Consider the following 13106-nt stretch of genomic DNA (forward strand, 5'->3'; position numbering starts at 1 on the left):
CTGCCTGCCGCTGAAGAGTTTCTGGGCCAATTGAGTATGTCTCGCCATGAACACAGAGTCGGCATTGAAATGGTGACAGCCAGACAATGAGCTAGCAGAGCAGAGCGTGTGCTCCGGGCCCAGCATCAGGCACATTTGCCATGGAGCTTTTTAGACTGACAGTTTTGGGTGGCACGTGAAAATTTAACCAACAGTCCTATTTGGCAGGGGGTAGAGATTCGAAATGGAGCCTTTTTGATATGAAAATCTCCTAGACAAAGGATGTCAATTGCGTGTTTGACTCACTTGCCATGGCTTGAAGGACGCAAAATGCAGCCCTTTGAGCCCTGCAGACCTTCTCCCAGATGCGTGTCACCTGGCCCATTGAGCCGTGACGCAGAGCACCCTAACTCCCTTCTCCCAGTGGATCAGAGCCCTTATTCAGACTCAGGCGTTAGGTGCTAATCGTTAGATGGGCTCAGTGCCCACAGGGGTACCTTAGCAAGCCTAATGCCTGCATTTTGCAAATGAGAAGATGGAGACTCTTGTCCAGGGTCACACAGCTCCTTAGGCACAGAGCCAGAAACTTGCTTTCTTGGCTCTTGATCTAGTGTCCTTTGCTGGGTGACTAGGGTTGTTATCCACAGATCTCCAGTCCAGAAATGTGTCCAAATGGAGAAGGCCTGACTGCAGAAGACGAGCTGTGGAAAATTCATTGTTCCTGATGGCACATCAGTGCTCATCTTCCTTCTCTCCACCCATCACCTGTTGGGAGTGATTCCAATTGTGTCTCCAAAAACTTTTTCTTAGGACAGGGGAGATGATGTCTCCATGTCACCCGGCACAAATAATGAGAGGCAATGGAAGGACAATTAGAGCCTGACGTTTTAAAGTTAAAAACCATGGTCACCAAATCCAAGCTTTGCAGAAACTAGTGCCAACATAATCGCAGAGGGCTTGGCCCTGTCAGTGTACACTGGCCACTACTCCTGAGAATCAAGCAATCTTTCTGATCTCAGAGCTGAGCTTGGGAGAATCACTCACTTACTTTTTCCAAACATGACTATGCTTCTCACAACATCCCAGTGGGATTTTTTCACAGGACAAGCAGAGACATTCAAATATTTCTCCTTCATCCTGAGGAAAGCTGCCTGGAGGGCCTGCAGGTGGCAGGGAGACAGGTACCTGGTCGCATGACTGGAGAAGCACAAACCCCATTTGCTGTGATGGGGTCCACCTTTAAATAAGGAACTGTATCCATGGCCAGAGGAACAGCATGAGGGCTTACAAGATCACTTCTACCAAGACTTTAGCGTTCCCGGTATTTTTTAATCAAATTAGTCCTCATGCTGTTTCTCTATCAAAGAAAGCAATAACTTTTTAGAAAATCTCAAGAGGGAACTAGGATGATATCTGGCAAGAAAATCATGCACGAACATTTCTTCCTGTGGTTGAAGATTCTGCAGTGAACAGACTCTGAGATGGACTTTGAAAATACTCTAAGGAATCAGAGACTAATCCTAATCTGGGTATTTTCACAAGCTATGTGCATGGAGAGCTGTTCAGCTAACATACATGGTAACCTAAGCAGGTAATGATCACCCTATCAGTTGCAACTGAGGTGGCCAAGTACGGAGTCTTGAGTTGACTCAGGACCTATGACTGGTTCCAGCTGCAGAAGTGGGCACTGAAGACTGGAAAGATCAATGTATTTGAGGAGGATTGAAAAAAAAAAAGCCATCAAGTTCAAATTTCAAACCCTTCATATGGTTATTGTTATAGGTGAAAAATTGTCCAGGCTCAGGTACATCCCAGAATGCTTGCCAGTATATATCCACTTAACCTTAACCCAGCAATTCTCAACTGGGAATGATTTTATCCATTACCCCCACTATGCAGACACTTGGAAATGCCAGGAGACATTTCTTTTTCTTTCTTTCTTTTTTGTTTTGCCACAAATGAGGGGATGAGGTTCTACTAGTAGGAAAAGACCAGGGATGCTGCTAAGCACACTATAACATGAAAGATACCCCATCAACACCAAAGAATTATCTGATTCAAAATGTCAGTAGTGCCAAAATTGAGAAACTCTGCCTTAATTCCACTATTAGAAGGTCCAGTTGGTCTCCCATCCAAGCACTAACCAGGACCAACCCTGCTTAACTTCCGAGATCAGTCACATTCAGGGTGGTATAGCCGTAGACACTCGTAAGTGGGAGTTGAACAGTGAGAACACATGGACACAGGGAGAGGAGAATCACACGCCGGGGCCTGTCAGGGGGCAGGGGGCAAGGAGAGGGAGAGCATTAGGACAAATACCTAATGCATGTGGGGCTTAAAACCTAGTTGATAGGTACAGCAAACCACCATGACACATGCATACCTATGTAACACACCTGCACGTTCAAAACATGTAACCCAGAACTTAAAGGAAAATGTAAAAAACAAAAACAAAAACAAAAAGGTCCAGTTGATTCTGTTGTTTGTATAGATTTTTCCAAGACTCGTAGCTCTACTTAAGTGCAACTGTTCTTTCTAAAGGCACAGCAAACCCAGTACCTCTTGGTCTCTCTCGATGCCCTGACTGTCTTGTAACCTTTTTGGCTTTGTCTTTCTCATCTTCCTGTGAGCCTTCTGTACAATCAGAAACACAACATGCTCCTTCTTCCCTGTCCTCTCCACTTCTTCATTCATGTCAAGAATGTCCATGGTTACATCAATGTCAAAGAAGTCTTTGGCCACAGCCTCAATGATACCTGCAGCAGAAGGACACCTATTGTCGAGGGATGGCCGAAGGCAACTTTATCAGCAAAAATCATAAAATAATCAAATTGCAAAACTTCTGATGAATACTCTGAAGTTCACCAAGCCCAGGCCCTGCTTCAAATCAGACATCAGTGACAGCCAATTAAATAAAAATATGCAGAGACTGAAGTGATACATGTTTGGATACCAAATATATCCATGCCACGTTAATTTCTAGTTTGGCATCTATTCATTTGTTTGTTATTTCAGGTAGGCATTTAACTCATTAAACAAACAAATAAACCTAGAGATAATGTAAGCAAAATTCAGTTGTAAAAGCATTAAGGATCAAGTTCAAAAAAGTGTTCCCCTGGGAATCTATCCCAGGGTTATATACAAAATACAGGGAAAGAGCCGGGCGCGGTGGCTCATGCCTGTAATCCCAGCACTTTGGGAGGCTGAGGCAGGCAGATCACAAGGTCAGGAGATCGAGACGATCCTGGCTAACACAGTGAAACCCTGTCTCTACTAAAAATACAAAAAATTAGTAAGGTGTGGTGGTGGGCACCTGTAGTCCCAGCTACTTGGGAGGCTGAGGCAGGAGAATGGCATGAACCCGGGAGGCAGAGCTTGCAGTGAGCCAAGATCGCGCCACTGTACTGCAGCCTGGGCAATAGAGCGAGACTCCATCTCAAAAAAAAAAAAGAAAAAAATATATATATGGAAAGCATGTATGAAGATGTTCATGATAGCATTGTTTACAAAAGCAAAAGATTAGTATCAATGGAAAATTTAATAATAGGAGATTAGTTAAGATAATTACAATATGGAATATCATTCGGCCATTTAATATGTGGTTTTAAAGATTATGTGGAAACATGCTTTTTCCACAATGCTAAATGCAAATAAAGAGCTGATACAAAATAATATACGCAGAATTATCACAACTATGTAAAAGCCTGTATGATTTAAAATGTTGAAAGAAAAGTACAAATTACTCATTTTTGTGGAATTTTGGAAACTTATTTTAAAAGCTCAAGGACATTGGGAGCAGTGGTCAAGATGACATGAAGTCACACATTCTAAGAGTTTTAACTTCTTACCCGTAGCCAGTTATTAGCCATCCTGGAGAATCTATGGGGAAACCTTCCTCACTTCAGAAGCCCCATAGCTCTGCGGCCAGCTAAGCCATTTCCATACCTGGTACAATGTGGCACAGACCACTTCTATCCGAGTAGTAATGGAGAAACATTTTCCCATCTGCTCCTCTCTCCACACGAAACGATGGTGCATTCATCTCCTAATTAAAAGACACACATTTATCCCAGTGGACACAAATTGTGTAAATTATGCTTTTGACGCTTTGTGAAACAATAGTATTTATCCATTACATCATACAGAACTATATGCCAACCCTCTCTCCAATCACATAGAAACTCCCACTGTTTCTGCTCCTGTATGTCAGGAATTTTATACTATACCTACTGTACTTTAAACAACTCTATATGGCAAGTACTAGTTCCATTTTAAGAGGAAGAAACTGAGGCTCAGGGAAGGTAAACCTAGGTTAATGGTAGAACAACATTTGATTCCCAAATGAGCCTTTGCACCGTGCCATGCTGTTTCTACCCATTTCCCAAAAGCAGCTGTCTGCTGGTAACAGGAAGCCTTGGTGAGTTTCCGCCGCGCTTGGCCCGTGACCAAGTGACCATGGGCATCTTCACTTTCCAACACATCAGAGAATCAGAGAATTTGCAAGTAGAATTAATTAATGTCTTGTTCTGAAAGGATAATGTCTTCTGTGATATCAATTTGAACATTTAGAAAGTAGAACCTTCCACCGGGCGCGGTGGCTCATGCCTGTAATCCCAGCACTCTGGGAGGCGAGGCGGGCGGATCACGAGGTCAGAAGATAGAGACCATCCTGGCTAACACGGTGAAACCCCGTCTCTACTAAAAATACGAAAAAATTAGCCGGGCATAGTGGCACATGCCTGTAGTCCCAGCTACTCGGGAGGCTGAGGCAGGAGAATCGCTTCAACCCAGGAGGCCGATGTTGCCATAAGCCGAGATGGCGCCACTGCACTCCAGACTGGGCGACAGAGCGATCTCAAAAAAAAAAAAAAAAAAAAAAAAAAAAAGTAGAACCTTCAAGGATACATCAGAAGAGATCCTCCCCTTTCTCCAGAAATGTTGACATTCAAGTACCTATCATTTCACAGTAAATGAGATGTATACTAGGAAAGAAGGATAGAGATTTTGCCTAGGGGAGTCTCTAGCTAGTTAGAGGGCAACTCAGCACCCTGGACACACAGCTTCTGGTCCAAGTGAGGGAATAGGTAAAGGAGATGGGTTCCTTCCAAGATCTTTGTCGTCTTCCATGGTGAAATGTTGTTAGTTAAAATGGGTTTCTTTTTTTTCCCCAAATACTTTTTTATCCTTTTTTTTTTTTTTTTTTTTTTTTTTTTTGAGATAAGAGTCATGCTCTGTTGCCCAGGCTGGAATGCAGTGGCACGGTCACAGCTCACTGCAGCCTCTGCCTCCTAGGCTCAAATGATCTTCCCACCTCAGGCTTCTGAGTAGCTGGGATTACAGTCACGCCACCTCCATGCCCAGCTACTTTTTTTTTTTTTTTGTATTGTTTGTGGAAATGTGGCTTTTCTGTGTTGCCCAGGCTGGTCTCAAACTCCTGGGCATAAATGATCTTGTCCACCTCGGCTTCCAAAAGTGCTAAGATTACAGGCATGAGCCACCACGCCCAGCCCTCAAATACTATTTTTTTCTAATTCCAAAAGTATGTACCTAGAGAAAGTACATATATTTATTTGTATGTATGTGTGTTTACATCTTGACAAAATGTAAAGAGTAGTTGAGGCAGCACATATAAAAAGCATAAATAAAATAGGAAATTAACAGTTAATTTAAAAATTATATCCAAATCCTACATAGTGAAAATAAAGTAACAGAATACAGAGGCCTGAAAGAAAGTCCACGTGATCCTGCTTCATGCCCCTCACTCCTTACCCCCTGCCCAGAGACACTTCCAAAAGTTCATGCTTTTAGTTCTTCTGGTCAATGTCACTAAGTCTCTAAATAATATAATTACACTTTTATTTCTTGCTTCAAATAGGGCTTTTTAAAAGTGGAGAATTAGGGCAAAGAATAACAGAATTAAAAAAATGCTTTTGCCTAAAGAGACAATCTATAATACTTTGCCCAGAATAAAGCACTATATAGCCGTTAGGTATCATTACAGAACAGAATAGAAAGCCCAGAAATAAGGCTGTACACCTAAAGCCACGTGATCTTTGACAAAGTTCTTATTATTCCAAAGAATAATGAGAACAGCACAGGGCAGGATCTTTGGAGACAGGTGTGGGTTTGGGTCCAGCTCAGCCACCATGCCTGGGTGATTTGGGGACAGTTACTTGAACTTTCCGGACCTCAGTTTTCTCATCTGTATAACAGGAAAAATAAGACTGCCTACTCTTATGGCATCAAGAAGGTAAGTCAATGTTGACACATTACTTAGCCCAACACCTGCCTCATAATTAGCACTCAATGAAGTTTGGCTAAAGCATAACAAGATTAAAGGCTCAGTTATAACCAGAAATGTATACCTTAAAGGCACTGCCAAATTACTAGATAGACACAAAAAAAGTGAACATTATCTTACTTTGTTATTTTTGCCTAAAGGGACAATCTATAATACTTTGCCCAGAATAAAGCACTATATAGCTGTTAGGTATCATTGCATGTATTTTGTTCCAACTTGTATATTATAATATTTAAATATTTTATTTATCTCATTATGTGCAAAATGTCCTCAAATACCACCAGATAAGTTCTATTCTATTGCTTCTCTAGCATCACTTATAAGTGAGAGCTAAATATTGAATACACATAGACATAAAGATGGCAACAACAGACAGCGGGAACTACTAGAGGAGGGAGGAAGGGATAGGGGTCGAGGGTTGAAAAACTATTGGGTACTATGCTCACTACCTGGGTGTTAGCGTCAATCATACCCCAAACCTCAGCATCATGCAATAGACCCATGTAAAAAACATGCATATGTACCCTCTGAATCTTTTTTAAAAAATTGAAATTATAAAAAAGCAAAGGAAAAAGATCATAGGATAAAAAATATATGTCTTATAAAAAATATTAAAAGGGCCTAACTCTATTTCTTTATATCCTAATTGTTGTGCTTTAGCTAATAAATTGAAAGGAAGTTGTCATGCAAATTATCGTTAATTCTTAAACTGGCCATATTGAACAGAGAGAAAAGAAAGGGGAAGGAATAGAGTTATTATTTATTTATGGAAAGCTGATTTTTCTGGGCTGATTACAATGCTAGACTTTTACATCTTATCTCTTGTAATCCACATGTTGCTATGAGGTAAGTTATTTTTTCCCTATTTATTCCTTTTTGTCTCTGTTTGTGTCCAATACCTTAAAAAGTACTTGATACATAGTATCACTCAATAAATATTAGTTACCCAATAAATATTATTAAATAAAATAAATTGAGATTCAGAGACGGCAACTAACTTGTCCAGGATCGCACAGCTGTTAAGTGGTAGAGCCAGTGGGACAGTCTCATGGGCCCATCTGACCCCATAAGCAGGGCTGTTTCCACTCCCTCTACCCTTGAGTAGTTCACATGATAACAATAGGACAGGCCCAGCTATTCATGCCCAACTATTCATGATTCATAATTGAAGTCAGTTAAGGCTTCCAAGCCTCTGATTCCTTATATGAAAAATGGAGAAAATAATACTTTTCCCATTTATCGTCTATTGGGGGGTGTAAGGGTTGCTGAGGCTTTTTAACATCCACAATCCCATTTTGTCCCCATGACAACCCTGAAAGGGTGGATATGAACACCAATATAGAAATGGTGAAGGAAGATCTCGGTGAAATATATAAGGCCCTAAAATTAAACTATGTTCTATAAAGCAATAAGCTATTATTATGATATGTATAAATGCTCTTTCACCTTTTCTTGTCTAAAAAATAAAAGAGAATCTAGGCATTTGAATTTCCAGTGATCTCTACAAACAAGAAACCCAAGGAAAGAACTCCAGAAGGATATATCCCAGTAGGGAAATTAGTTTCCTAACACCTCAGTCAGTCACCCATGGGTTAATCAGAGTTGGATGGTTTCCGATTCTGGCTCTTAGCCCTGTCAAGTCTTCCCTTCTGATACATGAATAACATGAATCTGGCTGCATATGCAATTTATCAGCTCCATCCTGGCCAGGAAACCTTAGGAGAGCTTTTGCAAATGCACTGAAACCTGACTGTTTTCCAGCCTTTGTTCCAATTGTAATGAGTCTCCAGGATTTAATTCCAAATCAACACCACACCCTATCTGAAAAGGCCATCCCTTCGGTTTTTGTGAGCCAGTTTATAAAAGTGGCCAGCAGGTGTTTCTTTTTCATTCTCTTCCAAAAAGAACTCCTGAGCCCACCAACACCAGGTACCAAGGATTCTGCAGATGGGAGGGTTCTCCTGCAGCCGCGCCTCTGTTGGGGGAGGCGGGGAGCTGGCCCAGGACTGCCACAGCATTTGCTTCCTCTTGGGCAGCCAAGACCAGACTCAAGTGGCCTTACCTGATAAGAGAGTGCCAGGTAACTGTGGAGGGCATCCAGGTTTTCAATAAACTCCATGAGATTTCCTCCCAGTGTCCGTAGCATCCTGTCATAGCCAGACATCTTACAGAATTGAAAGAAGTATTCTCCAAAGAGTTTCAGGATGGCTTCCATGGAGACACCTGTAGAAACCAAAGCATACCCCCTAAAGAAAATCTCCTGGAGGTGTGTGTTGTCCTTTGTGTGGTCTTCATTTATTTCCAAAGGGTTCACATCCTGGCTGTGTGACACTATCGAGCTACTCTCTAAGCCGTCACTTGCCTCCTCGGTAAAATGCCAATAACCACATTGATGTCATGGGCCCTTGGGAGGAGCCCCGTGCAGCCTGGCACTGGGTAGGTGCTTGTGAAACATAAGTCTCCTTGACAAATACTTCCTCAAAGTCGAGAAGGGGATGCAGAGATGCTGTACCCGCTTAGCTGCTGAAGCCAGTGCCCAGAACAAGCTTCACTCTGGGTGGGGAGGGCGCGACCCTCCACGAACACTGCCAACACCTCCCACATCTTTAAATGTAACAGTCAGTCTCTAACAAGAATACAAGGATGCCTCTGAGAAATAACTAATACACAGTGAAAAAACTATGCCTTCAAGGCTACAGGATCCTGATTTACCAAAAAGATGATACCAAATACTTGCAGTGTCTTTCCCTTTCTCTCCTGGCCTCCCTGTGAGGCCCAGTGTTCCTGTTCCATTCTCCATAAAGATTTCTCTGAATTCTCTCTTCCTAAGTGTTGCATTTTTTTTCTTCCTAATTCATGGTAATTCTGGAGAGAAGCAACCCGATCCTACACGTTTTCTGTGCTAAACACAGCGTAGGTGCCTGATGAACACCTGGAGGTAGATTTGCGGCATTAGTTGGAGCTGCTGCCCACCTCCCCGCTCCCCAGTCTGCACTGTTGGAATAGACAGTGAGCAAGTGTCCACTTTATGGGAAAGACAGCAAACATTTTAAAAGAATATTTTATAGTTCTGACAACACACATTAATTACTGTTCTGTTACTCAGTGTTTGCCCAGCTCTTATAAGGTAGCTAACCTTATTATCATGTCCCTTTTACAGCTGAGCCTGTTGGGGCCGAGTCATCTATGTGAATTGACTGCAGTCACATAGAGTTGCAGAGGCCAGATTTGTTGAAGAGGCTCCAACTCTAAGTTTAGCACTTTTTATACCACATCCCCCAGCCTCTGAAGCAGCAATGAGAGAAGCAAGGAGTCTCCCCAAGGGAAGCGCTGCTTATGCGTTGGCATCATTGACACAGGAGACAGGGCATCCATCCATGCTGCTGGTCTGGAGATCCTGTGAGAAACACCCTCTTATTTACAATGGGGCTGTGACACATGTAAGTCCTGGGGGCTGGGGCAAATGTCTGTAATGCCCAGGTTTATGGAAGGCCTGAAGAGCTCACCATCACCAGTATCTGTGGTTGCATCCTTGAAAAACTCTGTGATGCTCTGGCTGGATTTGGAATTCACAGCAAGGGACATTCCAGGTCTCGTGAGCTATCCAGGGCTAAATCCTACAGAGGACAGACCAAGGAGGTCTGGGCACTCTCCAGCCCCTGCTTGCTTCCTAGGATGGTCTGAAGAGCGGTTTCCCTACAGCTCATAGTCCACAGCCAGACCATGGGGCAGATAATTGTTCTGTAATCTGAGCAGGATAGAGTCCCCACTGAATTGGTCTAGTTTTGTCAGAGATGAGTTGTACATATTTTCCAAGATGAGTTATACATATTTTCCAAAAATTGATTAGTCGGATCTCAATCTAGACGAAGCTTGGGATGGTAGAGAAGCCAGTGGTAATGGCCTGTGTTAATTGCCTCCGTTGGATTCTTTGCTTGTGGGTGCATCCTGGCCGGCTGCAGGCAGGCTTGTCTATACACTGGTATAAATTCAAGGGCCACCTGCTAACCCCTAGGGGATCTGAGACAAATTCTACCAAGTTCCTTTCCAGTGCTTGAGTCTCTGGGAGGGGGACTGCTAAAAGGTAAACAGACAGATGGGAAATTGTCCTTCTGCTCTCCTGCTTCCATCCCTCTGTTACCTCTAATCTAGCTTATTCAGACTAAGAAAAAACAGCTGTGCTGTGCATCATGGAGGCTGGAGCTCTGAGCAGTGCATCCTGTTACCTGCCAGGAAAAGCAGGGGTCCCAGCGGCCCCCCTTCTCCCAAGAACCTCTGCCAGGAGGACTGGGCTGCGTGTAAGCCAAGCAAAGTTATATTCAAGTAAGAGTGGCAGCTTTGGGTAAAAGACTGCCTGTTTGACTTTCAAATCTTTAAACTTAAAAAATCCATGAAGCTGTTTGTTCCAGGCTCTGGTTATTTTGTTTGTGGATGCCCAGCTCTGTTAAAAGGAAAGGACATCTGGCTGAGAGATGAACTGTTTCCCAAACAAGGATCTTGGGTTTGAGTGTGGTGTTTTCCACCTGTAATGGGTTTGGAGCTTCTTCTAGAATTCTTAGTTGAGAATGCTTGTCCAGCAGGGAATAAAGGCCGCTTTTAAAAAAAAATCAACACCTGTTTTAGTCTTTTATACAGTTTCACATCAGTGTATTTAAGATTCCAAGAACCCGTTAAGTCATAGGGGATCCAAGATATACAGGAAATGGTTAGAAACTGCAAGAAAGAACTAAACTAACTTAGGTGCCTTAAAATGTTTTTTGAAAGTGCAGGGGAGACTTTATACTATGCTTAGTATTCTTTAATGTAAGAAAGAAGGGAAAACAAGGAAATAATCATCTATCTGCCTATTTGTGCAAAATTAAACACCAGAAGGATAAACCTGGATCTATTGAGATTGGTTACCTACAGGACATTGGTAGGGAATGGGGTGGAAAGATTAGAAAAATTGTGGAGTTGGGGAAAATGACATTTTTCTGAGCATAACTTTTTGAACAGTTCTGGTTTGGGGAGTCATGTTAATGTTTCATATGCTTAAAATAAATAAAATATAAGATCAACAAGGATAGAGAAAACCCCTAAGATGGAGTACAAACAGAAACAAATTCACAGAACAGCATTTCAACAGAACAGTTTTGAATAACATAATCACCCAGGAAAAAAATTAACCCAGTAATATTTGAACATAGTATTTACACTACTGTGTCTTCAGGCCAAAAACAAAAAGAACTTTAAACAAATATTTTACTGTAGTTAGTAGGCTTCCTTTTCACAGCAGTGTGGGTTAGCAATTCTGAAACTATGTTCTGAACAAGTAAATATATTGTGGATAGTGGGAGCCAGGTTTTTCCCTATCTGAGAATGAAGTTACAATTATGGAAAGGGGAGGAATAGAATGAACCCTGTGCCTCTGGATTAGAAAATCTAACATAATAAGACAATGAAATCTATCATGGTTTTAGATATATATATATTTTATATATCTATATCTATATCTATATTTTATATATCTATATCTATATCTATATTTTATATATCTATATCTATATCTATATTTTATATATCTATATCTATATCTATATTTTATATATCTATATCTATATCTATATTTTATATATCTATATCTATATATAGATAGATATAGATTATATCTATATATTATATCTATAGATTATATCTATATATTATATATAGATATATATATAGAGAGAGAAAGATGGATGTGTGTATGTGTGTGTATATGTGTGTGTATATGACATGTATTTTCCAGCACTGTCCACTAAGAGGGCCTAAAAGCAGTGATATCCCAGTAGCAGTGGGGTTGCCTAATGTCTAGATCTTAGTTTTTAAATGCTCTTCTCCTGTAAAAGGAATCAGGGCCTTGGAGAAATGGCAGATTCCAGGGCTGGGGCAGGGAAAGGATGAGATCAGCCTATAACATCTTGTTATGCAAGAAGGTAAAGAAGTGATCAAAGAATGATGGGGACATGTCAAAAGGACACAGGGGCCAGTTTAGGGTGGCTCTAACTGGCTAACTCTTGCACAATTTGAGCATCAAAATAAATAATAAAAGGAAAGGATTACAGCCTGTTTTTAAAAAATAAGAATCACAAATCTACATTGATATAAGTAAATAAATACATGGGGGAGAGGGGGAAATTCTTCCTTACAGAAACTCAATGAATAAATACAAAAGGAATAATATTCTTAGAAAATCACCATTTGACTTCCATCATAAGTATCAATTCAGACAAGAATCACAAATAAATACTAAAACTATGAAAGAGGGAGTTTGAGAAACGACAAGATATTTGCATAATCTGAAAGTATCTCCTCACAAGATACTAATTACAAAGGGAAAATGTAACTTTACAGTGGAGAAAGCTGGCAAATTCTACGTAAATCAAGTGATCAAAGTTAGCCTCACTAATAATAGGACAGATCAATGAATGGAATATGCCTCCTGATATGATAAACTGGGAAGGAAAAAGATCACGTCTGTGATCTTCCTGCCAGGAAAGCATAACCTGAATTATATCATGAGGAATATCAGATAATCCTCAATTGAGGGACATTTTGCAAAATGTCTGACCAGAACTTTCCAAAAATACCAATTTTATAAAACATAAAGAGACTCAGAAACTGTTCCAAGCCAAAGAATACTGAAGAGACACGATAAGTGACATGATCCAGGATTTTCTTTTGTTCTAAAGGACATCATTGGGTCAACTGGAAAACTCTCAATAAGGTCTATAGATTAGATAATAGCACTATATCTATGTTCATTTCCTGAGTTTGATTGTTGTACTGTAGTTATTTAAGAGAATTT

The 13106-nt window shown here is 41.0% G+C and overlaps 1 protein-coding gene across 1 annotated transcript in view; it reads right to left on the reverse strand.

The window, feature by feature from the left end:
• LOC100980358 (guanylate cyclase soluble subunit beta-2) overlaps positions 1–13106 on the reverse strand; it is a 71526-nt gene that overhangs the window by 31058 nt on the left and 27362 nt on the right. The window contains exons 4-7 of the mRNA XM_024925300.5: positions 8343–8503; positions 3925–4024; positions 2539–2735; positions 1028–1139 (exon numbers count right to left, since the gene is read on the reverse strand). Of these exons, the coding sequence (XP_024781068.4) occupies positions 1028–1139; positions 2539–2735; positions 3925–4024; positions 8343–8503 (570 nt within the window). The remainder of the gene's footprint in view (positions 1–1027; positions 1140–2538; positions 2736–3924; positions 4025–8342; positions 8504–13106) is intronic.

The sequence above is a fragment of the Pan paniscus genome, chromosome 14 (assembly GCF_029289425.2).
Source record: "Pan paniscus chromosome 14, NHGRI_mPanPan1-v2.0_pri, whole genome shotgun sequence".
Taxonomy (NCBI): Eukaryota; Metazoa; Chordata; class Mammalia; order Primates; family Hominidae; genus Pan; species Pan paniscus.